This window comes from Pyrus communis, chromosome 15 (assembly GCF_041283825.1).
Source record: "Pyrus communis isolate YQ-2024b chromosome 15, ASM4128382v1, whole genome shotgun sequence".
In the NCBI taxonomy this organism is placed as follows: domain Eukaryota; kingdom Viridiplantae; phylum Streptophyta; class Magnoliopsida; order Rosales; family Rosaceae; genus Pyrus; species Pyrus communis.
This window is the reverse complement of record NC_142579.1, coordinates 36732365-36759790: the sequence shown is the minus strand read 5'-3', so window position 1 is coordinate 36759790 and position 27426 is coordinate 36732365. Positions and strand designations below refer to the sequence as shown.

General features: G+C 39.8%; 2 protein-coding genes, 1 long non-coding RNA gene and 2 pseudogenes across 8 annotated transcripts in view; 2 read left to right on the top strand and 3 right to left on the bottom strand.

The window, feature by feature from the left end:
• The first annotated feature begins 1062 nt into the window (after positions 1-1062).
• LOC137731245 (disease resistance protein RPV1 pseudogene) lies at positions 1063-3306 on the top strand (annotated as a pseudogene).
• Positions 3307-4079: 773 nt separating this feature from the next.
• Positions 4080-27426, bottom strand: part of LOC137731234 (putative protein phosphatase 2C 22) — a 44615-nt gene continuing 21268 nt past the window's right edge. For 3 of the 5 annotated variants that reach the window (XM_088685454.1, XM_088685452.1, XM_088685453.1), the window contains 4 exons: positions 6354-6441; positions 5898-6104; positions 5444-5655; positions 4080-4936 (listed from right to left, as the gene is read on the bottom strand). In XM_088685454.1, coding sequence (XP_088541580.1) covers positions 4294-4936; positions 5444-5655; positions 5898-6104; positions 6354-6441 — 1150 coding nt within the window. In that variant the 3' untranslated portion in view covers positions 4080-4293. Of the gene's footprint in view, positions 4937-5443; positions 5656-5897; positions 6105-6353; positions 6442-7125; positions 7312-8523; positions 9368-27426 lie in introns of those variants that run through there. The other 2 variants (XM_068470339.2, XM_088685455.1) reach the window with 2 other exon arrangements.
• Positions 15609-19589, top strand: LOC137731055 (disease resistance protein RUN1-like; annotated as a pseudogene). The gene is made up of 5 exons (XR_015956479.1): positions 15609-15826; positions 16586-17678; positions 17874-18149; positions 18266-18829; positions 18924-19589. The product of XR_015956479.1 is annotated as a disease resistance protein RUN1-like (transcript).
• The window catches only part of LOC137708519 (gamma-glutamylcyclotransferase 2-1), a 33914-nt gene continuing 30814 nt past the window's right edge, over positions 24327-27426 (bottom strand). The window contains exon 9 of the mRNA XM_088685460.1: positions 24327-24756. Within this exon, the coding sequence (XP_088541586.1) occupies positions 24578-24756 (179 nt within the window). The 3' untranslated portion in view covers positions 24327-24577. The remainder of the gene's footprint in view (positions 24757-27426) is intronic.
• On the bottom strand, positions 25093-26550 carry LOC137731460 (uncharacterized). The gene is made up of 4 exons (XR_015956480.1): positions 25961-26550; positions 25736-25776; positions 25554-25610; positions 25093-25432 (listed from the first exon to the last, which is right to left on the bottom strand). It is a non-coding gene; the product is annotated as an uncharacterized LOC137731460 (long non-coding RNA).

The following is a 27426-nucleotide window of genomic DNA, read 5'->3' as shown; positions in this document are numbered from 1 at the left end:
TATATATATATTTTTTTTTTCAGGTGATATATTTTGTTAGATTAATCATCAACAAAGTTTGAATTTACACCGTCATGCAATGGTTCAACATCTTTTCATCACTGTGCACGAAGAAGTGAACAGTGACACTCTAAAAATTGAATTGTGCACAAAGAAGTGAATAATTAGATTATTTTTTTTTAAAGTACATCGGTATTTTTATACTAAGAAGAGGTGGAGTTCGGTTAAGCCACACAATGGACAACTTAATTTGGTATCGAATTTTCCATCCACAAGATTCGAACCTAAGATCTCTCTCTTCTTACTTTCATCCCATTCCCTCCCCTCCTCTCAAATTTTATTTTTTGTCTTATTATTTTTATAAAAAAAAAATCAATATAAGATGTTGACGTGACTTAATCGTAACAGTTCAAATAGGAAGAGAGTATAAAGAGATTAAGAGGGAAGAGAATCCTCTTGGTTGTGGACTTGATTGATGGTTTGTTGACCTTTAGGTGGAGAAATTTTTAGTTGTGACGGGAACACGTATGATACACCAAGTGTTTTTATGTAAGTGGTGGAAAATTTTAATTTTTAAGTTATTAATCTTTTAACACACATATCCCACCGTTTATATAAGAACATGTGATGTACGATCTCGTATGACGGTCACACTGAAAAATCTCTCCTTTAGGTGGTCTGTTGACTTTAATTTAAGAGTAATGTTATTCATACTATGTTTTTATACCACATTTTCATACCACCTTATATGGCATTTGATGTGGACAACCACATCATTTGAATTAATCAGATTTTTAAATTTAGTTTATTATTTAATAAACTAATAATTAAGAAAAACTAGTTAATTAAATGATAATTGTGGTATACGAGGAGTCTTTCTTATTCATTCAATTGGATTTCTGTAAATTTTTCAAATAATGTGGCTGTCCACGTCAGATGTGATAAAAATAATATTACTTTAAAGCTGTGGATGGGAAAAACACTTTCCCTTCGTGATGCGAGTAGTTGACTTGGTATTTGCAGATCCTCTGGGAAAACCACAAGCTCTGCCAACAACAATCAATGGACACTACCATCACAACCGTTGATCCCTCCTCTGCATCTTCACCCTCTTCCTCGAAACAATGGAAGCACGACGTGTTCTTGAGCTTTAGAGGCGAAGACACGCGCCGGACCTTCACCGACAACCTCTACTGGACATTAAAAGACAACAAAGTCAACGTCTTCATTGACGAGAACGAACTTCCAAGAGGAGAAAACATAACAGATGAACTGGTGGAAGCGATCAGACGGTCCAGGATGTCCGTCGTCATCTTCTCGAAACGGTACGCGGAATCCCGATGGTGCCTTGAGGAGCTGGAGAAGATCATGGAGTGCAGAAGAACACTTGGGCAAATTGTTCTGCCAATATTCTACAACGTCGATCCGACGGATGTTAGGAACCAGACTGGTACTGTTGCAGAAGCATTTCAGAAGCATGCAGAGCGCTTCCATGGAGATACAGATAAAGTCCAGAGGTGGAGATCTGCTTTTACTGAAGCTGCAAATTTGTGTGGTGGGAACCTTAGAAACACTGATGGGTAATTTCTCTGTTACTTTTTAACTTACTGTTTTTACATACATAGCATGTATTTTACAGGATGATGTATTACAAGTGTGGAACCAGAAATTTTTACCAGGGTGGGCTAGCAAATTGTTATAGGGTGACTTGTTGGTTACTAAAAAGAATTTTCGACGAAAATTCAAGAGATAATATGGAGAAATCAATAAACCATAGAGACTTAAGATTAAAAACTAGAGTCATGAAGGGATTGTTTTAATAAATTGAGTAGAGATACAAATTAACTTGACTTAGGCTTAATTTGGGTGAATTACACTTTAAGATATATATTGATATGCGGATTATATTCAAACTTTTCACGAAAAAATTACCTGGATTATAGCCCGTGTTCGCCATCATGCTAGTTACGACGTTGATGTATTAGTTTCGGTTTAGCAACCTTTACTTACCAACTTCAAGTGTTGGCTTTTCTTAAGCCTCTACTACAAAATGTCAATAAACTATAAAATGATAGGGCTTAGAACCTTGATCAGTTTACACATTGTAATGCTGCTAATGCAAAGATTAGAAACCTGATGTGTGTGTGTGTGTGAGTGAGAGAGAGAGAGAGTATTTCTAAACGCTTGATCTATCAGTTTGGTCGAATTGAGCTAATCACATGGATCAATATAATGTGCCATTGTTTTGTTGTTATCATGACAAAGTTATTAGTTGAGTTTAATCCTGCAGTTTATGATTCTTACTTCTTCTTACTTTGGAAATTTTTGTTAACAGGTACGAAGGTAAGTTTATAAGGAAAATTGTCAACGACATCACTAGAAAACTGAACAACACATACTTAAACGTGGCTGCCAAAGAAATTGGAATAGATTCTCGAGTGCAAGAAATCATCAATGATTTAGATGTTGGAGGATCAGATTATGTGCGCATTGTTGGAATTTTGGGCATGGTTGGAACGGGGAAGACAACGGTTGCAAAAGCCATTTTCAACAGAGTTCATCAAAGCTTTGAAGGTAAAAGTTTCCTTTCAAAAGTGAGGGAAGAGAGTGTGGTTAAACTGCAAAACCAACTTCTTTGTGATATCTTGAAACCGGCCAACATAGAGGTAAGTAGTGTGGATCAAGGAACCAAGGAGATACAAAAAAGACTTGGCGGCATAAAGGTACTTGTCATAATTGATGACGTAGACTCTGTGGATCAACTAGAAGAGTTAGCTATAAAACACGAGTCGTTTGGTCGAGGGAGTAGAATTATTGTAACAACAAGAGATGAACAATTGCTAAAGTTCATTAGAGTCGATAAGACATGTTTGGCACAAACAATGAATAATGAAGAAGCTCTTCAGCTTCTTAGTTGGCGTGCCTTCAGGAAGAGTCATCCTAACGATGATGAATATCTCGAACTCGCAAATAAGGTTGTTGATTACTGTGGAGGGTTACCACTAGCGCTTGAAGTTTTAGGTTCTTATCTAAGTTCAAAAACCAAAAGAGAATGGAGAAGTGCACTGCGCAAATTGAAAAGAAAGCCCCATGGGAAGATTTATGAAAAGCTTAAAATGAGCTACGATGGGCTAATTGACGATGACGTGAAGGCTATATTCCTTGACATATCTTGTTTCTTTATTGGAATGAACAAGGACTATGTCATGACAATATTAGATGGCTGTGACTTCGACCCAGATATAGGAATTGGAGAACTCCATGATCGGTGCCTTGTAACTGTTGATGAAGGAAACAACCTTATAATGCATGATTTGCTTCGAGATATGGGCAGAGAAATTGTACGTGCAAAATCTCCTACCATCACTGGAAAACGTTGTAGATTGTGGGACCAGGACGATGTAAAAGATGTATTGAGTAACATATCTGTAAGTACATTTGCAATCAAATTGTAGTATAAGAATGTATGCAATGAAAGATAAGTGTATGCATATCCCACATACAAATAACCCTTTTCATATTTACTTCTTACTTGATGGATCCAATTCATGGCTTTGCTTCATGTGTATAAATCGTCTTTTTGCAGTCCCTTTCTTACGTATTTTTTTTTTTCTTTTCTAACAGGGAACGGAGGACGTTGAAGGACTCACTTTAGATTTGCATGAATCTGACAAGCCTAGCTTCAGTACAGAAGCACTTAGAGAGATGCGGAGACTGAGGTTGCTCATGCTGAAAGGCGTGAAGTTCATGGGAAACTGCACGTATCTTTCCAAAAAGCTAACATGGCTGTGTTGGCCTGAGTTTCCTCTAGAGGTCATGCCAGAAAATTTTAATCTACCAAACCTAGTTGATGTCGACCTGAGTCATAGCCAAATGCAAGTTTGGACGGACTCCGACGTGGTACTGCATAATTTTAACCAATCTATTGATTCTTTCTTCCAGGTTTTGTAAGTACTGACATCATGCTTTCTCTCTTCTATTTGGATTTTAATTTTGTTTTCGTTTTTGTCTCACAGCGGCTTGAGAAATTGAAGTTTCTTAATCTGGGTCATTGCTGTCGCCTAAAAAGATCACCAGACTTTTCAAAACTCCCCAATCTCGAGAGATTGATACTCAAAGACTGCAAGAGTTTGTCCGAGGTTCACCCTTCCATAGTACAACTGAAGTGCCTTAAATATCTCTCTCTTGCGAACTCCAATTTAACAAATGATGCAATTCCTGAGGATCTCGGGTCTATATCTTCTTTAGAAGTTTTAGATCTAAGAGGCAATGATTTTACTGCACTACCTATCGTCACTGGCCTTTCCAAGCTTCAAACTTTACAGTTGGATAATTGCACAAAGCTTCAGGCAATTCCGAATTTACCGACAAGGTTTGAAATCCTGGAAGCGAATCAGTGCGCTGCATTGGAAAGAATGCCAGATTTTTCGGAGATGTTGAGATTGAGAGAGGGGCAATCAAATTAGGCGGAGGCTGTGGTTGGAAACAGACGACGACAGCAGTTAAGTTGTCCGCGCTCTTCCTCTTCAATGCCTCATCAACCAAATCCTTGCTACACGCGGCTGGGTCATTGTGCTCCTGAAGCCTCCGACGAGCAAAATCCACAGCATTTTGACTCCTGAACACATCCCAGATCCCATCACAACCAATGATAAGGAATTCGTCCTCCTCTGTCAACTTTGCGGTCATAAGTTCCGGCTCTGCACTGAGTGGCCCACCCTCCCTGGCCTTCATCCCTTCCATATGCCAGTCTCCCAAGGCACGAGCAACACTAAGTTGCCCATTAAGGTAACCATCATCCACATGTCCTCCAGATGCCTCGATCCGTTGCTTCTCTTTGCTGCAAATTGGTTTGTGATCTCTTGACATTTCAATTGCTTTTCCACGGCGGCACAGCACTGCTCGACAATCTCCAGCATTTGCAACCACCAACAACCTAGCAATAGAAACTAAGATCAACATATGACTAATCAATGACACACATCTCATGGTACATCTGTAATATTTCAGGACATACATAAACGGGTTAACCAGAGAAGACACAGATCGAACCACAATAAATCAACTAAACACGTATGCTTGACCTTAGGTAAACACTAAACAGGTCAACTGGATCATAGTTACCCACACCCATAAGAAGAAACTAATCTCAACAGAATATTACTAGGCAGCCTAAACTTTCCAAGTACTCTAATTAAGTGCGAGCTTGCTTCAGAAGGCAGTAGACCAACAATTACAATTTAGGGTAACAACCCAATTATGCTTTTAGTGTCATTGATCTACATTGAAACAAGACAACAATTCATTCAAGGAAAAAAAAGGAAAACAAACAACAAACAACCACCACCAAGCCTTATCCCACTAAGCGGGGTCGGCTGTCTGAACAGTCATGATACATGCATCAATAGTTCCAAGGTAGAGAAAACGAAAAAAAAAATCCAACCTTCCAATGAGAAGAGCTATCAATGCAGTGGTACCAGAAGCAAGTTTGGCATCCAAGGTGCAAGCTTCCTTAAAGGCAGTGTCAGTATGCAGAAATGCTGAAGTGACAACCCGTTCAATATCTGTAGGGAAGTCTTCATTCTCCAAAATGAACTTCGGCAGATGGGATGAAGCAAAATCAGCCGCATGCTTTCCTCCATGTCCATCAAACACCTGAGCAACCAATACGGTAGGAATGTTCAATTAGGAAATTCTAAGGATATATTAGCTAGCAAGTGCAACACATATAGTTATTGTTCCAAACATATGTTTTAATATCAACAACCACCACAAAAATCTACCTCTAAAGAACTGAGGCATATAGTCAACAAATGAAAACTAAACAATTCAGAGTAGAATGTTATTGCACAATGTGTTAGGAAACTCGTAAGAACATGTGGAAAGACGATAAATACCCCATAGAAGGCGCTTGGGCCATCGGTATGATCCTTGAGCCCATAATCGTCAATAAAATTGTCCACGCAGACATACACATCTTCCATGCATAAACGACACCCAATGTCAGCCCATGCTCCGGAGCGGACAATTGGAATGAAATCAGATTCAAAGTCCTCTGCTTGAACTCCCGGCTCAACTTTCATCTCTTTTGTTTTCGTCTTCATCTGCAAAATCCCATTCACACATTCAACAATTGCACCAAGACCAGAGAATTTATATTCGACAATTTAATCGCTACGAAAACAGATCTTCAATACTCCGAAAAACAGAACTACTCATAGCAAGTAAGCTTAATTAATCAAAATTCTAGAAGCCATTTCTACATAATTAACAGCTTAAACATACAATTAATCACTAATCATCTAAGAAACCCAAATGGAAAATGCAGAAGCAGAGGAATGAATGAAACATACAAGAGACGGGTGTCGAACGAGTGATTTCTTGCACGGCACTGGAACGCCATCGGCGGCAACTGACTCGGGATACTGACCGGGTCCATTCCTGTTACGATTGACGGTATTACATGACAAGGAAAAATAAAAAGTAAAGCGGAACGATAGACACTAAGAATTTAGGTGGTTCAACAATTTTTGCTTACGTCTACAAGATAGCAATCAATCTTCCACTATATTAAAATAATGGATACGGCAAGAACAATCTTACCAAGCCAAAGACAAGGCTTGATGAATAAAAGAAAATATAACACTCTCTCACTGTTAATCTAACTCATAATTTATGGTGGAACACTATCACTCTCAACCTTGGAGTGGAACAACTCTTAGAACTCTCACTCATAGTCTTTTGGATGATCTACAATGGTGAAATGCCACCGCTATTCATATGCATGGATGGAAAATCCCAGTGAGTCCAAGAATTAACTATTCCACTATCAATGGAAGTCGAACCACTAATGCACCATCCAATGCATTACCCTTGGAACTCCATATGTTCATGCACCACATAGAGTTCCCATGTTTGATTAAATGAACCAACCATTAAATTCCTTTGAATATGGTATTCTCCAATGTATCATTTGTTCTCAAAAGACTTCCAACATTTTTATGGTTCGTTGAGACTATGGAAAAACCAACCAACTCTTATAGTCTCGGTAACCGTGCTGGAGGTGTATTTTAGCTGGGGAGAGGAAATGTAAGCTAAAATGCGCGGGTAATGAATGACGCGTACCTCCTCTTGGAGTTGGAGCAATGGTACTCGCTGGAGCCGGAAGTAGATCCAGTGCCAGGTAACTTCCCCGGAAGCGTAGAAATGGGAGACTTAGCGCTGTCAGTAAATGCTATTTCAATTGGAGTCGGGCTTTGGAGTAGTTTAGTGATCTTGTCAATAATTTCCCTGATAAACATTCCTTCATACCTGGTTGTTATATTTGAAAATGAAGCAAAAGTACACAAATATTTATTAGCAACTGCAAAGATTAAATAAATTTTAAAAAATATTTTAAAGTTTTTTGAAATGACATATAAGATCATCTCCAAAAAGGAATGTCAAATTTTGAACATGAAATTTAAATTGACAGTTATATGACACTTGGACATTACTCCATATGATATGTCAAATTTTAAATATAAAATAAAAATTCATATTTATTTTCTTTGCATTGATAATGAAAGAAAATGAACTCAAAGGTATAAAAATACTTAAACATTATATTGGTAATGAACGAAAATGAAAAATTGTGTTTCGAGTTATTTAAGCCATTATAACTTTTTAACAAGTTTTTATTTATTTATTACACACACACACACACCACAAAGACGTGGGGAATAAATTAGTTTTTGACTTTTAAGTTTTAACCTCCTTTTCACAAATTCTCTACTTTCTTTGGCTTGAACACAAGACTTTTGGTTGGTAAAAAGAACATGCGGAGTTCATCTCAAACATTTACTGTCAACTACTTAAAAAACCATTAGCCTCATGAGATTACCCACTAGGAAGATGGAGAATTTTTGGCTTTTATGTGTGAGAAGCAAGGATCTGGGGAAATCTGGAAGTATCATGACAAAGTTTTTGTTTTAAGTGAAATTAATCAAAGTTGAGGCACCCAAGTTTTTATCTAAAATTAGATTTATAATTTATCTTCTCAACAATTATCTTTTTAAAATTAATTTTGTATAAAAAATAATTACAGTTTGATGATCGGCATAATATCAAACATTGTATTAAATAGTCAACATTTTAATTTGGTAGAGTATCAAATGCCCTATTAATTTAGTCGATGGTTAATTATCCTAGTCGACTGAAATAGTCAATACAGTCCGAACTGTTAAACGATGCCTAAATCATGAGCACCACCGCTCCCATTTGAATGAGCGCAGCTATAAGGCCACACACATCTAGAATAAATTGGAGAACAAGCTCATATATCTTTAGAAGGCTTGAACTCTAGCAATTCAACTTTGACATTAAATTTAGAAAGATTGATGAAATTTAGAAGGAGAATTTCGGTAGAAGAATTGGATTGAAAAAAAATAAAAAGAAATGATAGAGAACTCAAATCTAAGCATAACTGTTAATGACGATTTAAAGAAATAATGAACAAACAAACAGAGAAAAGTACGTACTTACCCATTAGTAGTTCTGAAAACCCGGACTGTCAAACCTGCAGCTGCAGTAAGAGCACCTGTCCACCGCCGTAGCTTTTCTTGTATATCTGTATCTTCATGGAAGCGCTCTCTATGCTTCTGAAATGCTAGTTCAAAAGTACCTATAACATCTGACGGACTAAGATCGTAGAATATTGGCAGAACCATTTGCTTCAGTGTTCTTCTGCACTCCATGATCTGCACCAGCTCCTCAAGACACCAGATGGAATCCGCATACCTACTTGAGAAGACGATGACCGAAACCTTAGACCCTTCGATTATTTGCTTCACCTTGTCTGATATATTTTCCCCTATTCTTATTGATTCGTTCTCCTCCATAAAGAAGTCAATTCCGGCGTCTTTCATTGTCCAGTAGAGGTGGTCCGTGAAGGTTTTGCGCGTGTCTTCGCTAAAGCTCATGAATACATCGTAGGGCGAGGAGGACGAGGTGGTGGAGGAGGAGGAGGAGGAAGAGGACGGTGAAGACGAAGGTGAGGCTTCAAGGGCTGTACTTGTATCCATAACTGCTTACAGCAAAATTTATGATTAATTCAAGTCAAAGTGCACAGATCAGTCCACAAGAAAAGAAGTGCTTTTCTATCTGCATAATTGGATCGAAGTGCGCAGATTTGCTCGCCCAAGGGAAATTGAAATACGATGGCTTTTCATAAAAGCAAATAAATCTGGATGAGCAATACAATAGAATACAATACCCAACTAATATCTAATTGAGAAAATAAAGACTATTAATCGAAAACAGAGGAAAAACCCTGCATCATCCTTCAGCCACACCTAATTCCCCAATTTACAAGGAAGATAATCCTCTTGGTTGTGGACTTGACTGATGGTTTGTTGACCTTTAGGTGGAGAATATTAAAAGGGAAGATAATCCTCTTGGTTGTGGACTTGACTGATGGTTTGTTGACCTGTAGGTGGAGAAATTTTTAGCTGTGACGGAAACACAGATGATACATCAAGTGTTTTTATGTTTGTGGTGGAAAATTTTAATTTTTAAGTTAGTAATCTTTTAACACACATATCCCACCATTTATATAAGAACACGTGATGTACGACCTCGTATGACAGTCACACTGAAAAATCTCTCCTTTAGGTGGTTTGTTGACTTTAATTTAAGAGTATTGCTATTCATATCATGTTTTTATACCACATTTTCATACCACCTTATATGGCATTTGATGTGAACAACTACATCATTTGAATTAATCAGATTTTTAAATTTAGTTCATTATTTAATAAACTAATAATTAAGAAAAACTTGTTGATTAAATGATAATTGTGGTATACGAGGAGTCTTTCTTATTCGTTTTATTAGGTTTTGTAAATTTTTCAAATAATGTGGCTGTCCACATCAGATGCTATAAACATATGATATAAAAATATGATACGAATAATATTACTTTAATTGTGAGGGGTAAAGTTGGATTTTAAGCTGTGGACGGGAAAAACATTTTCCCTTCGTGATTTACGGAGACTGAAGGGTCACTGATGCGAGTAGTTGATGGTATTTGCAGATCATCTGGGAAAACCACAAGCTCTGCCAACAACAATCAATGGACACTACCATCACAACCGTTGATCCCTCCTCTGTATCTTCACCCTCTTCCTCGAAACAATGGAAGCACGACGTGTTCTTGAGCTTTAGAGGCGAAGACACGCGTCGGACCTTCACCGACAACCTCTACTGGACATTAAAAGACAACAAAGTCAACGTCTTCATTGACGAGAACGAACTTCCAAGAGGAGAAAACATAACAGATGAACTGGTGAAAGCGATCAGACGGTCCAGGATGTCCGTCGTCATCTTCTCGAAACGGTACGCGGAATCCCGATGGTGCCTTGAGGAGCTGGAGAAGATTGTTGCTTTTCAAAGATTGAGTTGTATATTTCTGTGTGTTACAAGAGAGTGAGAACACTCTTATAAAGAAACACAAAACGGGATTACAAGAGAGAAGCAAACACCAACCCTAAGTACCTGCCCTAGTTCCGAGAGAAGCAAAAGAAGAATAAAATAAAGAAAGAAGGTAAGGGACAAGACAAGGTATGGAAGACAAAAGAGTAGGGTTAAGACCATCACTTTAGCCCATAACTTAGCTAAAGTGAGGATGCCAACCCATACTTGAGATCCTTACACAATACTTTGGGAAGCTAAATGTCACTCCATGAATTAAGGAGTTGACAACATGTCACTAAGAGATCAAACTCAGCCATGCATGAATCTGTGCCCTAAAGTACATTAGACAACTTCCAATACTCCCCCTCAAGCTGGATCCAGAAGATTGATGGATCCAAGCTTGGACAGGAGGCGCTGAAACTGATGAGAAGGCAAGGGCTTTGTGAGAACATCAGCCAGTTGATCAGAGCTTCTGGTGTAGTGTGTCCGAATTACTTGAGATTGCACTTGCTCACGAATGTAATGACAATCAACTTCAATGTGCTTCGTTCGTTCGTTCGTGAAACACTGGATTGGAAGCTATATGCATGGCAGCTTGGTTGTCACATAATAGAGACATAGGAAGAGTTGCAGAAAACCCTAAGTCGCTTAGAAGACCCTTAAGCCAGATTAATTCACAAGCTGTTGAGGCCATTGCACGATACTCAGCTTCGGCACTTGATCTGGCAATGACAGTTTGCTTCTTACTTTTCCAGGTGACCAGGTTTCCACCAACAAAGGTGCAATAACCACTAGTGGATTTGCAATCAATGGCATTGCCTGCCCAATCAGCGTCACAGTACCCCATGATGTGAGTGTGATCATTCTTTGTCATGAGAATACCACGTCCCACAGACCCTTTCAAGTAACGTAAGATCCTCTTTACAAGATTCAAATGATCGACAGAAGGAGTGTGCATGAATTGGCTGACAATGCTCACTGCATATGAGATATCGGGTCTGGTGATAGTTAGGTAGATTAGCTTACCAACAAGCCTCTGGTATGCACTAATATTTGAGAGGGGAGTTCCACCCATTTTAAGTTTGAGCTTGCTATCGAGAGGGGTGGTGGCAGGCTTTGACTCACTCATGTTAGCATCATTGAGAAGATCCATGACATATTTTTGTTGATTAAGAAATAGACCCTTGTGAGACGATGCCATTTCAATCCCAAGAAAATATTTTAACACCCCAAAATCTTTAATCGCAAACTTTTGTTGTAGTGACTGTTTGAGTTTGAAGATCTCAGAAGCATTATCACCAGTGATTATTAAATCGTCCACATAAATCAGCACAACTAACTTTCCACCAGCTCCAGTACGTACGAACAATGATGAATCAGCTCCACTTCTTTTGAAACCAGCACTGTGAAGAACTGAGCTTAGTTTAGCATACCAAGCACGAGGGGATTGCTTCAGTCCATAAATGGACTTATGCAACTTACACACCAGATCAGGGACCTGACTTTGAGGATGGCCAGGGGGCAATCGCATGTAAACTTCTTCTTCGAGATCACCATGAAGAAAGGCGTTCTTCACGTCCATTTGATACATAGACTAACCTTTATTGGCAGCAACAGACAACAACACCCTTACTGAGTTCATTTTTGCAACTGGCGCGAATCTTTCTTTATAGTCCACTTCAAATGTTTGAGTGAACCCTCGAGCCACTAACCTGGCTTTATGCCTCTCGATTGAGCCATCTGCATGAAACTTGATCTTATAGATCCACTTGCAACCCACTGCCTTTTTTCCTTTTGGAAGTTTGGTGATGCTCCATGTGTTGTGTTGGTCTAGAGCATTGAGTTCATCTCTCATTGCTTCCTGCCACACAGCCTGATGGTTAGCCTCATGGAAACTTTGAGGCTCCCTGTAACTAGAAAGGTTGTTAAGGAAGACTGCATGCGAAGGGGTCACTTTTTGATATGACACATAACTTGACATTGGATGCTTTGGTTTGTATATATCAAAATCATGAAACCTGGTGGGAGGTTGCCTATCACGCCGGGGATTGCGTCGGGGTTCTGGGAGAGAAGGCTCACTCTCGTGTAACCCTTCAGCAACATTTGGAGGGTTGTCTTGGTTCTCACTGCCTTCATCTTGTATGAACTCATCTGGTTGGGAATCTTGGAGATCAGTGTCTGTGTTGTCATGACTGAGACTGAGACTGAGCTCTTCGTGGTGTAAATCCTCAGGTCCAATTCTTGGTAATGGAAGCAGGTCCAGGATGTCATCCCCTTGGTCTATGTTTTCACTTGGTTTAAAAAAAGAATTAGTCTCATGGAATCTAACATCTTTGGACACAATCACTTTCCTTAGTTGGGGATTATAGCACTTATATCCCTTTTGAGTGGATGAATAACCAAGAAAGAGACATTTAGCAGCTCTGGGATCCAATTTGTCTCGGTGTTGAGATTGAACATGCACAAAACAGATGCAACCAAACACTTTTAGATGTGAGACATCAATTTTTCTTCCTTTCAGGACCTCTAGGGGAGACTTGTGTTCCAAGACTCGACTAGGTAACCTATTGATGATGTATGCAGCTGTCAGAACTCTTTGTGACCAAAACCTCTTAGGTACATGCATTTGCAACATCAGTGCTCTTGTTTTCTCAAGAAGATCTCGATTTTTACGTTCGGCTACCCCATTTTGTTGAGGGGTTCCAATGCAACTCGTTTGATGCATGATGCCATGAGCACTTAAATAATGTTTCATGATATGGGACATGTATTCGGTGCCATTGTCAGATCGCAAGGTTTGTATTTGAGATGAAAAGTGGTTCTTTACAAGGTTATGAAAATCTTTAAATACTTCTATAACCTCACTCTTAGACTTTAGTAAGTACAACCAAGTAACTCGAGAGAAGTCATCCACAAAAATCACAAAAAACTTGTAACCATCAAACGATTCACTAGTTGGTCCCCATACATCGGAATGAACAAGTTCAAAACACTTACTTGTTCTAGAAAGAGAAGATTTAGAGGATAATCTAGTGTCTTTAGACAAGTGACAGGTTTCACAAATCATGTCATCATTTCCTAAATTTGGGAACAAAGTTGACAAAATGGGAGAGGAAGGATGTGCTAAACGTTGATGCCACAACCAAGCATCATGAGTGGATTCGAACTTGGTTTGAAGACCTCTGGGATTGCTTTTTGACAGGTAATAGAGACCGTCTAAGTAAAACCCTTCACCAATCGTCCTTTTGGTGACACAGTCCTGAAAAATCACATTGTGAGGAGAAAAAATGGCTAAACAATTCAAGGTATTTGTGATCTTTCCCACAGATAGAAGTTTAAATGGAAAGGAAGGAACATACAAAGCTACAGACTCGAGTTCATCTGACATCAACTTGATTTTTTCTTTTCCTAGAACCTTTACTTGGTTTCCATCTGCTATTGAGACTTGAGAAGGTTTTGTCAATCGTTCAAATTTTTGAGAATTAGACACAAGGTTGGTCATATGATCTGTGGCACCCGAATCTATAACCCAAAAATCATGCAACATATTTAATTTTAGTGCAGTTTTAAAGGCTTTCATAAGACCTGGCATGTCTTCTTGGGGCACAGGATTTGTGTCTGTCAAAAAACCTGTGAACTTGCCAAGCATTGTTGTTGATGTTCCTTCTTCCATGCCCTTGGTACTGTCTTTTTGATCACCTCCTTTCTTGCCTTGTAGAAATGACAGGAACTCATTCATGAGTTCTGTCGGGTTGGCTGTGAAATTCTTGAATGAATCTGCCTTATTGGAGATGGAGGTGGATGCAGAATTCGCTCGATGTGGGGTACGATTCATCCTTGGTACATTCTTCATGAAGTCTGGCTTTAATTCTGGATGTAAAATCCAGCATGTGTCCCTAACATGACTTGTGTTATTGCAGTGTTGACACTTTAGGTGAGGGTGCTTTCCTTTGTACCTTTTTTCGTTAGTTACATATGCCCTAGACTCCGGGACATTTGGCATAGTACTTATGTTCATGACTTTCCTCCTTACTTCCTCACGTTGAATCGTTGCACACACGCTTGGAAAGGAAGGTAGTTCTGTGTTCATGAGTATGTGACATCGCAGATCTTCATATGTTGAGTCAAGACTGGACAAGAGTTGGAAAATCTTGTCTTCTTCTGCCCTCTTTCGTAGCAATGCTGCATCTGTCGTATGAGGTCGATAAGTTTCCAACTCGTTCCACATGGTCTTCATACTTCCCAAGAGTTGCACAAATGGCTTCCCATCTTGTTGTAAATCGGAGATGTCTTTTTTTAACTGGAAGACCCGAGCAGCATTATTTTGGCTGCCATACATTTCCCTGACTGCTTCCCATAGTTGATAAGAAGATTCTGAGTAGCTGAAAATTTCAGCCAGCTTTTGCTCCATGGAATTCAAGAGCCATGACATCACAAGTTGATCTTTGCTCAGCCAGGATTCATAGTTTGACGAGGAAGCATCAGGAACTTTGATGCTTCCATTTATGAACCCTAACTTGGACCTACCACCCAGCGCCAATGACACTGCTCTCGACCATGGCAAGTAATTGAACTCATTCAATACGACTGAGCTTAACCTTTGATTTGGGTTGACATCCACTTCATGCATATTTACGGAGGAAATTTCCGGGGAGCTATCCGCCGTTGAAGCTGCCGGATTTTCTTGCGACATTTTTGAGATTGAAGAATTTTGGAAAGCAGTATAGCAGGAGCAGGTTAAAGTTCCTGCTCTGATACCATGTTGTTTTTCAAAGATTGAGTTGTATATTTCTGTGTGTTACAAGAGAGTGAGAACACTCTTATAGAGAAACACAAAACGAGATTACAAGAGAGAAGCAAACACCAACCCTAAGTACCTGCCCTAGTTCCGAGAGAAGCAAAAGAAGAATAAAATAAGGAAAGAAGGTAAGGGACAAGACAAGGTATGGAAGACAAAAGAGTAGGGTTAAGACCATCACTTTAGCCCATAACTTAGCTAAAGTGAGGATGCCAACCCATACTTGAGATCCTTACACAATACTTTGGGAAGCTAAATGTCCACTCCATGAATTAAGGAGTTGACAACATGTCACTAAGAGATCAAACTCAGCCATGCATGAATCCGTGCCCTAAAGTACATTAGACAACTTCCAATAAAGATCATGGAGTGCAGAAGAACACTTGGGCAAATCGTTCTGCCAATATTCTACAACGTCGATCCGACGGATGTTAGGAACCAGACTGGTACTGTTGCAGAAGCATTTCAGAAGCATGCAGAGCGCTTCAATGGAGATACAGATAAAGTCCAGAGGTGGAGATCTGCTTTTACTGAAGCTGCAAATTTGTGTGGTGGGAACCTTAGAAACGCTGATGGGTAATTTCTCTGTTACTTTTTAACTTACTGTTTTTACATACATAGCATGTATTTTACAGGATGATGTATTACAAGTGTGGAACCAGAAATTTTTACCAGGGTGGGCTAGCAAATCGTTATAGGGTGACTTGTTGGTTGCTAAAAAGAATTTTCAACGGAAATTCAAGAGATAATATGGAGAAATCAATAAGCCATAGAGACTTAAGATTAAAAACTAGAGTCATGAAGGAATTGTTTTAATAAATTGAGTAAACATACAAATTAACTTGAGTTAGGCTTAATTTGGGTGAATTACACTGTAAGATATATATTGATATGCGGATTATATTCGAACTTTTCACGAAAAAACTACCTGGATTATAGCCCCTGTTCGCCATCATGCTTGTTATGTATTAGTTTTGGTTTAGCAACCTTTAATTACCAACTTCAAGTGTTGGCTTTTCTTAAGCCTCTACTACAAAATGTCAATAAACTATAAAATGATAGGGCTTAGAACCTTGATCAGTTTACACATTGTAATGCTGCTAATGCAAAGATTAGAAACCTGATGTGTGTGTGTGTGAGTGAGAGAGAGAGAGAGAGAGAGAGAGAGAGTATTTCTAAACGCTTGATCTATCAGTTTGGTCGAATTGAGCTAATCACATGGATCAATATAATGTGCCATTGTTTTGTTGTTATCATGACAAAGTTATTAGTTGAGTTTAATCCTGCAGTTTATGATTCTTACTTCTTTCTTACTTTGGAAATTTTTGTTAACAGGTACGAAGGTAAGTTTATAAGGAAAATTGTCAACGACATCACTAGAAAACTGAACAACACATACTTAAACGTGGCTGCCAAAGAAATTGGAATAGATTCTCGAGTGCAAGAAATCATCAATGATTTAGATGTTGGAGGATCGGATGATGTCCGCATTGTTGGAATTTTGGGCATGGTTGGAACGGGGAAGACAACGGTTGCAAAAGACATTTTCAACAGAGTTCATCAAAGCTTTGAAGGTAAAAGTTTCCTTTCAAAAGTGAGGGAAGAGAGTGTGGTTAAACTGCAAAACCAACTTCTTTGTGATATCTCGAAACCGGCCAACATAGAGGTAAGTAGTGTGGATCAAGGAACCAAGGAGATACAAAAAAGACTTGGCGGCATAAAGGTACTTGTCATAATTGATGACGTAGACTCTGTGGATCAACTAGAAGAGTTAGCTATAAAACACGAGTCGTTTGGTCGAGGGAGTAGAATTATTGTAACAACAAGAGATGAACAATTGCTAAAGTTCATTAGAGTCGATAAGACGTGTTTGGCACAAACAATGAATAATGAAGAAGCTCTTCAGCTTCTTAGTTGGCGTGCCTTCAGGAAGAGTCATCCTAACGATGATGAATATCTCGAACTCGCAAATAAGGTTGTTGATTACTGTGGTGGGTTGCCACTAGCGCTTGAAGTTTTAGGTTCTTATCTAAGTTCAAAAACCAAAAGAGAATGGAGAAGTGCACTGCGCAAATTGAAAAGAAAGCCTCACGGGAAGATTTATGAAAAGCTTAAAATGAGCTACGATGGGCTAATTGACGATGACGTGAAGGCTATATTCCTTGACATATCTTGTTTCTTTATTGGAATGAACAAGGACTATGTCATGACAATATTAGATGGCTGTGACTTCGACCCAGATATAGGAATTGGAGAACTCCATGATCGGTGCCTTGTAACTGTTGATGAAGGAAACAACCTTATAATGCATGATTTGCTTCGAGATATGGGCAGAGAAATTGTACGTGCAAAATCTCCTACCATCACTGGAAAACGTTGTAGATTGTGGGACCAGGACGATGTAAAAGACGTATTGAGTAACATATCTGTAAGTACATTTGCAATCAAATTGTAGTATAAGAATGTATGCAATGAAAGATAAGTGTATGCATATCCCACATACAAATAACCCTTTTCATATTTAATTCTTACTTGATGGATCCAATTCATGGCTTTGCTTCATGTGTATAAATCGTCTTTTCGCAGTTCCTTTCTTACCTATTTTTTTTTTCTTTTCTAACAGGGAACGAAGGACGTTGAAGGACTCACTTTAGATTTGCATGAATCTGACAAGCCTAGCTTCAGTACAGAAGCATTTAGAGAGATGCGGAGGCTGAGGTTGCTCATGCTGAAAAGTGTGAAGTTCACGGGAAACTGCACATATCTTTCCAAAAAGCTAACATGGCTGTGTTGGCCTGAGTTTCCTCTAGAGGTCACGCCAGAAGATTTTAATCTACCAAACCTAGTTGATGTCGACCTGAGTCATAGCCAAATGCAAGTTTGGACGGACTCTGACGTGGTACTGCATAATTTTAACCAACCTATTGATTCTTTCTTCCAGGTTTTGTAAGTACTGACATCATGCTTTCTCTCTTCTGTTTGGAATTTAATTTTGTTTTCGTTTTTGTGTCACAGCGGCTTGAGAAATTGAAGTTTCTTAATCTAGATCATTGCTGTCGCCTAAAAAGATCACCAGACTTTTCAAAACTCCCCAATCTCGAGAGATTGATACTCAAAGACTGCAAGAGTTTGTCCGAGGTTCACCCTTCCATAGTACAACTGAAGTGCCTTAAATATCTCTCTCTTGCGAACTCCAATTTAACAAATGATGCAATTCCTGAGGATCTCGGGTCTATATCTTCTTTAGAAGTGTTAGATCTAAGAGGCAATGATTTTACTGCACTACCTATCCTCACTGGCCTTTCCAAGCTTCAAACTTTACAGTTGGCTAATTGCACAATGCTTCAGGCAATTCCGAATTTACCGACAAGGTTGGAAATCCTGGAAGCGAATTAGTGCGTTACATTGGAAAGAATGCCAGATTTTTCGGAGATGTCGAGATTGAGAGAATTGCATCTGAATTACTCCCCCAAACTCACTGAAATTCCAGGCCTGGATAAGTCGTTAACCTCCATGACAAGGATTCATATGGAAGGGTGCACCAATCTCAATGATGCTTTTCTGGAAGCAATCCAACGGGTCCTCTCTCTCTCTCTCTCTCTCTCTCTCTTTCTTATTTATGCATACATGCATGTATTAATTGCTCTTACAAATCTTGCTGCGCATGGTATAGGGATGAAGTGCGAGCGGAAATGGTGGCCTTTTTCTTCCTGGACCTTCATGGTTAAGGGGTGTCCAGCCTAAGGAGGAAATCAATTAATATACGCTTGACTATGAGTCCAGGTCATATTCAAGTGAATACAAGGAATGCAGAAATCATGAGGCAGCAAGACCTGGTGATGACTCATACGATGAGAATCGATCTCACAAAAGAATAAGGTTTGATCTCAGTATTGAAAGCAATGCAGAAGGAACTGTTGCCGGGGAATATAATTGCATTGTAGTTCAAAACCACAAAAGCTGCATGGAATCTGATGCGATCTTTGAGGAGGGGGGAGATGGTGAGGATGAAGAGAAGGCTCCAAGTGCTGTACTGGTATCCGTTAATTGTTCTTCAAGCGTAACTGATCAGAAGTACAAATTCGGAATCAGTTGATCTTCTGACTTGAATGTTGTGTTGTGAGCATTACTTTGCTTGGCGGAGGTTTGGTGTTGCACTTGCATATGAAGATTGAACTAGCAAAGTAGGGTCCAACTCCACATTGTTTCGAATCACAAAACAAAGTGCAAGTACGTCCTCCTATCGGTGAGAGTGCTGAGACGCAGTGACAGCATTCTGAAACACGAACAATTTGTTTGTTCATAAATTATTAGATTGAAAAGATTGACCTTTGCATCTGCTGAGGTTCAGAACCCTTATGTTAATGAATTGCTCTTTCCGAATGAGTTCATATTGTTGAAGTTATCCGAGATTCTTGATGATAGGGTTCCTTTATTCTAGGGTTTATTCCTGGACGTGCTAATAACCCTCCTACACTTGAGGGACAAGTTTGTTTGTTTTCTGTTTTGACTTAGTCGATTATCACGATTCTAGGGCTTGTTTATCGTGGGTTGTTATTTCACTTTCTGGTTGATGTAAAGCTATATAATAGCTAGTTGATGTCTTTGAGTTCAATAAGAATACTCCCGAGTTTTATCAGTGCAATATACTTTGTGTTCACAAAAGCTTTACGTTAACCTAGTTCAGTTTCAACATCTAGTATCAGAGCCCCATCACGGGGCCTGACCAAAAATCTGCAAACACAGTTGTGTGTGTAAGAGAACAAGAACATGACATCCGAGAATAGCTTTGTGCAACCTGCCATCCCGAGGCTCGATGGGCACTATGATCACTGGAGTATGCTTATGGAAAACTTTCTGCGTTCCAAGGAGTATTGGAATCTAGTGGAGACAGGAATTACTACAGTCGCAGAAGGAGCTGACTCTAGTGATTTGCAGAAGAAGGCACTGGAGGAACTGAAGTTGAAAGACTTGAAGGCCAAGAACTACCTGTTTCAAGCCATTGATCGTTCAATCCTGGAAACGATCTTGAAGAAGGACACGGCAAAGGACATATGGGATTCCTTGAAGCAGAAGTATCAAGGGACAGCGCGTGTGAAATGTGCTCAGTTGCAGGCACTTCGAAAGGAGTTCGAAGTATTGCATATGAAGACTGGAGAAACTGTCAATGATTACTTTGGAAGAACACTCATTATAGCTAATAAGATGAGGGTGCATGGAGAAAGAATGGAAGATATAGTGATCATTGAGAAAATTTTGAGGTCTATGACTTCAAAATTTGACTATGTTGTTTGTTCGATCGAGGAGTCGAATGACTTGGATACTCTATCCATTGATGAACTTCAGAGCAGTCTTCTTGTGCATGAACAAAGGATGAGTCGGCATGTGGTGGATGAACAAGCTCTCCAAGTAACCACTGGAGTCCAACAAGGAGGAAGAAGTGGTGGTCGTGGCTCCTATCGTGGAAGAGGAAGAGGAAGAGGAAGGGGTAGATTTGGGTTTGACAAGTCTATCCTAGAATGCTACAATTGTCACGAGCTAGGGCATTTTCAGTGGGAATGCCTTAAGAAGGCTAAGGACTCTAAGGCTAATTTTGCAGAAACAAAGGAAGAAATGCTGCTAATGGCACATGTGGATGTCAAGGAAGCTGAGATGGAGCATGTTTGGTTTCTTGATTCTGGGTGTAGCAAGCATATGTGTGGTAGCAAGGAAGCATTTATTGAAATGGATGCCAATTTCTGAGAGTCAGTCAAGCTGGGAAACAACTTCAGTCTCAGTGTGCAAGGCAAAGGGAAAATGCGAATGGAAGTGCATGAGACCATGCATGTGATTACAGAAGTATTCTTTGTACCTGAATTAAAGAATAACTTGTTAAGTATCAGTCAACTACAAGAGAGGGGACTTGCAGTGCTAATGCAACATGGCAAGTGTAAGATCTTCCACCCTGAGAAAGGTTTCATACTTGAAACTGATATGACATACAATAGGATGTTTGCCTTGGTTGCTCGTTGCCCAATAAAGACACAAAGTTGTCTCTCCCTGACAACTACAGATCAAGCAGATCGCTGGCATTGTCGATATGGACATTTAAGTTGGAGCGGATTGAAGGTGCTACAACAAAAGAATATGGTTGAGGGGCTGCCAAAGTTCAAAGCCTCTCAGAAAGTGTGTGAAGGCTGTCTCGTGGGGAAGCAGCATCGTGACTCTTTTCCTAGGGAAAATGCGTGGAGAGCCTCGAAGATCCTTCAGTTGATAAATGCTGACATTTGTGGTCCCATAAACCCAATCTCAAATAGTAAGACTATAGTAGAAGAACTTGGGTTTATTTTCTGGTGGAGAAATCAGAAGCTTTTGCAGTGTTCAAGATGTATAAAGCCAAAGTGGAGAAGGAAACAGGAGCATTCATAAGAAGTTTGAGGACGGATCGAGGAGGTGAGTTCACATCACATGAATTCACAGATTTTTGCAATGAGAATGGCATTCACAGACAGTTGACAGCTGCCTACACGCCTCAACAAAACGGCATTGCTGAGCGAAAGAATCGAACCATCATGAATATGGTTCAATGTATGTTATCAGAGAAGCATATTCCGAAGACTTTCTGGCCAGAAGCAGTGAACTGGGCAGTTCATGTGTTGAATCGAAGTCCAACCCTTGTTGTGAAAAGCAAGACACCTGAGGAAGCATGGAGTGGGCGCAAACCATCGGTGGAGCATTTTAGGGTCTTTGGTTGCATCTCTCACGTGCACGTACCTGATAGCAAAAGAGTGAAACTTGATGACAAAAGCATCAAATGCATACTGTTGGGGGTAAGTGAAGAATCCAAAGCTTATAGATTGTTTAACCCTGTCTCAAACAAAATTATTATAAGTAGAGATGTGGTATTTGAGAAAGATCAACAATGGATTTGGGATGGAAGTCATGAGGAAGCTATCTTAGCTGATCTTGATGAAGAAACAATTACAGAAGATGAAGGAAATGAAGAAGAAGATAAAGAAGAATCTGAAGCTCATGAGTCGGATGGTGATAACTCATTCGAATCAGAAGATGTCACAAATGAAGGCAATGCACCTTAAGAGGGACGAGCTCGAAGGCCACCAATTTGGATGAGAGACTATGACACTAGTGAAGGTCTCTCTGATGAAGAAAGTATGAACCTGGCTCATCTAGCCTTGTTTACTAACGGCAATCCCACTACTTATTGCGAAGCCATGAAGAGTGAGAAGTGGAAACAAGCAATGGATCGAGAAATAGAAGCAATAGAGAAGAATAATACATGGGAGTTGACTGACCTACCATCAGGAGGAAAAACCATTGGAGTAAAGTGGGTTTTCAAGACAAAACTAAATGAAAATGGAGAGGTGGACAAGTACAAGGCTCGGCTTGTTGCCAAGGGGTATAGCCAACAATATGGAGTAGATTTTTCTGAAGTGTTCGCACCAGTGGCACGATTGGATACAATTCAAGTGGTTATTTCCCTTGCTGCACAAAGGAGTTGGAAGATCTACCAACTCCATGTCAAATCAGTTTTCTTGCATGGAGAGATTAATGAAGAAGTCTTTGTTGAACAACCACCTGGATATGAACAGAAGGGAAGGGAAGCGAAGCCAAGGTATATCGTCTCAAGAAGGCGCTATATGGGCTCAAGCAGGCTCCACGAGCATGGTACAGTCGAATAGAGGCGTATTTTATCAAGGAAGGCTTCAGCAAATGTCCCTTTGAGCACACATTGTTTATCAAGACAGCCAATGAAGGTAAAATATTGATTGTATGCCTATATGTTGATGATCTTATTTTCACTGGGAATGATGAAGTGTTGTTTGAGCAATTTAAGAAATCCATGATGATTGAGTTTGATATGATTGATCTCAGACAAATGAGGTACTTTCTTGGCATTGAAGTAATACAGACATCAGATGGTATTTTTATGAGTCAATGTAAGTATGCACATGAAGTGTTAGAAAGGTTTAACATGGGTTAGTGCAACTCAGTGCATAACCTTGCAGTTCTTGGTTTCAAACTCACTCGTGATGAAGGAGGAGCGAGATTAGATAGCACATTTTATAAGCAGATGGTTGGAAGTCTTATGTACTTAACAGCTACACGACCTGATCTTATGTACACCGTAAGCCTAATCAGCAGGTACATGGAGTATCCTACTGAGACTCATGTGATGGCAGCCAAAAGGATTTTAAGGTACATAAAGGGCACTGTTGAGTTTGGGGTATTCTACAAGAAGGGAGGAGATGAAGGGCTTATCGACTATACAGACAGTGACTATGCTGGTGATCAAGATGACAGAAGGAGCACGTCAGGCTATGTATTTATGATGAATTCAGGAGCAGTCTCATGGTCCTCGAAGAAGCAACCAGTGGTCACTCTTTCCACCACTGAAGCAGAGTTCATTGCTGCAACTTCAAGTGTGTGTCAAGTAATGTGGTTAAGAAGGATTTTGAGTAGTTTGAATTTGAGGCAAACTGGTCCGACAGTGGTTTATTGTGATAATGTCTCAACCATTAAGCTTTCAAAGAATCCAGTAATGCATGGTCGTAGTAAACATATAGATATAAGGTTTCATTTCCTTCGAGATCTTGTCAAAGATGAGGTAGTGGAGTTGCTGCAGTGTTCTACGCAGAAGCAGATAGCAGACATAATGACGAAGCCACTGAAACTTGAAGTATTTCAGAAGCTGCGAGATTTAATGGGTGTTTGCAAAATGCCCTAGAATAAACTGTATATCAATGATATTCAGTTTAAGGGAGGATGTTGAAGTTATTCGAGATTCTTGATGATAGGGTTCCTTTATTCTAGGGTTTATTCCTGGACATGCTAATAACCCTCCTACACTTGAGGGACAAGTTTGTTTGTTTTCTGTTTTGACTTAGTCGATTACCACGATTCTAGGGCTTGTTTATCGTGGGTTGTTATTTCACTTTCTGGTTGATGTAAAGCTATATAATAGCTAGTTGATGTCTTTGAGTTCAATAAGAATACTCCCGAGTTTTATCAGTGCAATATACTTTGTGTTCACAAAAGCTTTACGTTAACCTAGTTCAGTTTCAACACATATATAAAATTAACGAACCCTTGTTAATAAATGTTAATGAATTGCATCCCACATTGTATCAAAATGTTAAAAGTAAAAGAGAGAAGAACAGCAGTTAGTTTTTCCTCACAACTAATCTCTTCTACGGCATCATCAAATGCCTCTGAAAAATGAGCTTGACCAAAACAAGGGGACTGAAAAAAGCCGAAAGGATCTTAATCTGAAACGAGGGAGATGGCTATATGGGGTTAGCAATCTGCATCTTCATCTGTATTCAAATGTTACGAGTCCATGGCGATGGCTTCTGGCAGCGGGTGCAGTTGGAGGGCCGGGATGTTGGACTTGAGCGGGAGGTGGGTTGGCCCGGCCAACTTCTTCTCCTTTGGAAATCCTTTTCCGGCTATCCCAAGAACCTTCCTCACCTCATTTGCTAGCTCTATCACATAGTCCTCTTCATGGCCTGCCCATGTCAGAAATTCTCTACTCAGTATTAACATCTACACGAATTTAATAAAGAACTAAGAATCATCCGGTCATGGACCTTGCACAGATAACTTTGATTCGTAAACAGGAATGTGGGTAACGAGTTTGCTCACCTATATCGAACACAGCCTTCTCCAACAGAAGAGATAGTCTCTATTGTTTCCGCAGGGCCCAAAAGCTGTTGCAATTTGCCTGAAAGAGAAATACTTAATGATCAGTAGAATGATATATATATATATATATATATATATATATATATATATATATATATATATTATGAAGTATTATAACATAATGAAAACATGGGAAACAAACATATAATGTGTGTTTATTTAAGTATACAACAAGTCCCTAATAATTCATTATAAAAAATAAAATATAAAATGAAAGTTATCTATTTTTTGTCCAAGTGAGTCACAATCCAGACGGGTCTGGGCGAGCTAAGCGAGTGCTTAAGCGGTCTAGGTGGGCGCCTCCTTTCTTAATTTTCAAACACCTAAGCATTAATCGAAGCAGTGGTCAGCCGCCTAGTACCTGGACCCCGCTAGGCGGGGATTTTTAGAACTGTGGGTGCAGGAAATGAGGGATCTACAACAAAATGACTACACGATAACTCCTGTCAAGGAAGGCTCAGTCTCAGAGAACTCCCCTTCCTGTGCACAAAGCAAATAGATATTATGGCAAGCAGAACAAAACAATAACAAAAAATCCCAAATGTAAAGAAAACCGGCTAGTCCAGGCGTGGGAGTGGACTAATATTCAAGCTACTCTTACCTTATAAAAGTCGACGAGAGTCTTTGAATCATATTCACATTCTCTCCTTTCCAGTTACTGCAAAGAAAGGAAATGAATTAAGCATGACTATTAGATGAATAGGGTAAGACAACGGCTGCTACTCTCAGCTGAGCTGACGATCTATGACCACAAGGATAAATGTTACAGTTGAATAAGCATACCTCCATTGCCAATTTCTCCCCTTCTGGCCCGCAGCACCCCACTGTTAGAGACACTTTGAATGTCAGAAGGAAACACTAAGCGCATGAACCACACAACAAAAGCTAAAAAATAATCGAACGTTTAACGGGTATCTGTACTACTCTAGAATGTTACTTACGCAGATAGCTGTTGAATCATTTTTAAATTTGAGTCAGAGGACAGACCAACTGAAAACAGTGCATTACCTGTTGAATCAAGGGAGGAAACAGAGAAATCAAACTCTCCCATACCTTCCTCAGTAACTCCTTCCTGACCGGCCAACCCCACAAACTGCACACAATCATTCCATCCCCATCAATTCTTGCGGAAATGGCTTCCAGCTGGAACCAAAATTCTGAAAGCAGCCCTACCCCTAGCCCTCCCTCCCTGCCTCACCGTCTCTCTGCGCACCCGTTATCGACCAAAACAGAACCAAACTTTCGGGCACCCCTACCCTTGCTTCGCTCATCCTACCCCTCCCTCTCTCCTCCCGTCTTTCTTCCCATCCCTTTTGCAACGCACGACTCTTCCCTCTCTCCTCTTCTCTCACCCACGAGTCTTCCATCTTTCCTCTTCTCTCTGTCATTCTGCAGGCTGCCGGTTAGCCTTCGTGGGTGAGTCACCGCATCCACCTCACCCCGTACCGAAACCAGCCACAGCCCAAACCCGCAAAGCCCATCGCCCAAATCCAAAAACAAAAACCCCAGCCCGAACCCAAACCTTCCACAAAGCCCACTCATTAAAGCAATGGCATGGCCGTAATTAAACTAAAATTCGAACCCAAACACTGTTTATTTGAATAGTGTAATTGGAATCCCTTCTCTAGACTAAGGTAATACCAACACTAGTATTAGGAATGGCATGCTTATGATTTCATATTTATGAAATTAATTACTCATGTCTTTATCATATCGATTTACCTTTTTTTAAGAATTCTTTGTTTAAATTTGCAGGATTTAGGACAATTTTTCTTTTAAAGTTATGGGTTCTTTTGATATAATTTTTTTTATCTGAATTATTCATTTAATTTCTGAGATTTTTTTATTAAATCTCCAAATTGACTTATAATGATTAGACTTGAAACAGGTTATGTAAATCAGCTTTGGTGAAGGAGTTGTTCCGCAGCCTGAGAGCAACTCCAGCCCAGCACCAATTGACTGGCACCAAGTGAAGAAAACAGCCCAGCATGCAGGGAATGAGCTCCAGCCCGCAAAATTGACTGGCACCCAGCCCGTGCCAGTCAACAGCCCAGCCCAAAATGGACAGACCCAGAGGCCGGTCTGTTTCTTGGCGCGTGCACAACACGCGGTGGAGATGGCGAGTAGCCGACAGCGGCTGCAGGCAGTGGGGCCCGCGGTGCAGGGCAAGTGGACTGAGTCTGTCAAAGGGCTACGTGGCCCTCCTCAGAGCCGTTGGATTTCCAACGGCTAGTTTGTGTAGGCCGTTGGATTTCCAACGGTAAAAAAAAATTTAATTTCAATTTTAAATTGGACCGTCCGATCACAGATCAACGGTCCACGTTTATTTGACCAAAAATTAAAAAAAAAAAAAAAGGCCCAACGGTTAGAAATTTGACCGTTGGCCACGTGGCAGCGTGTTGGCTGTTGGATTTGATTATTTTTCAAATCCAACGGTCCAGATTAATTACAACATTAAAATTTATTAAAAATTA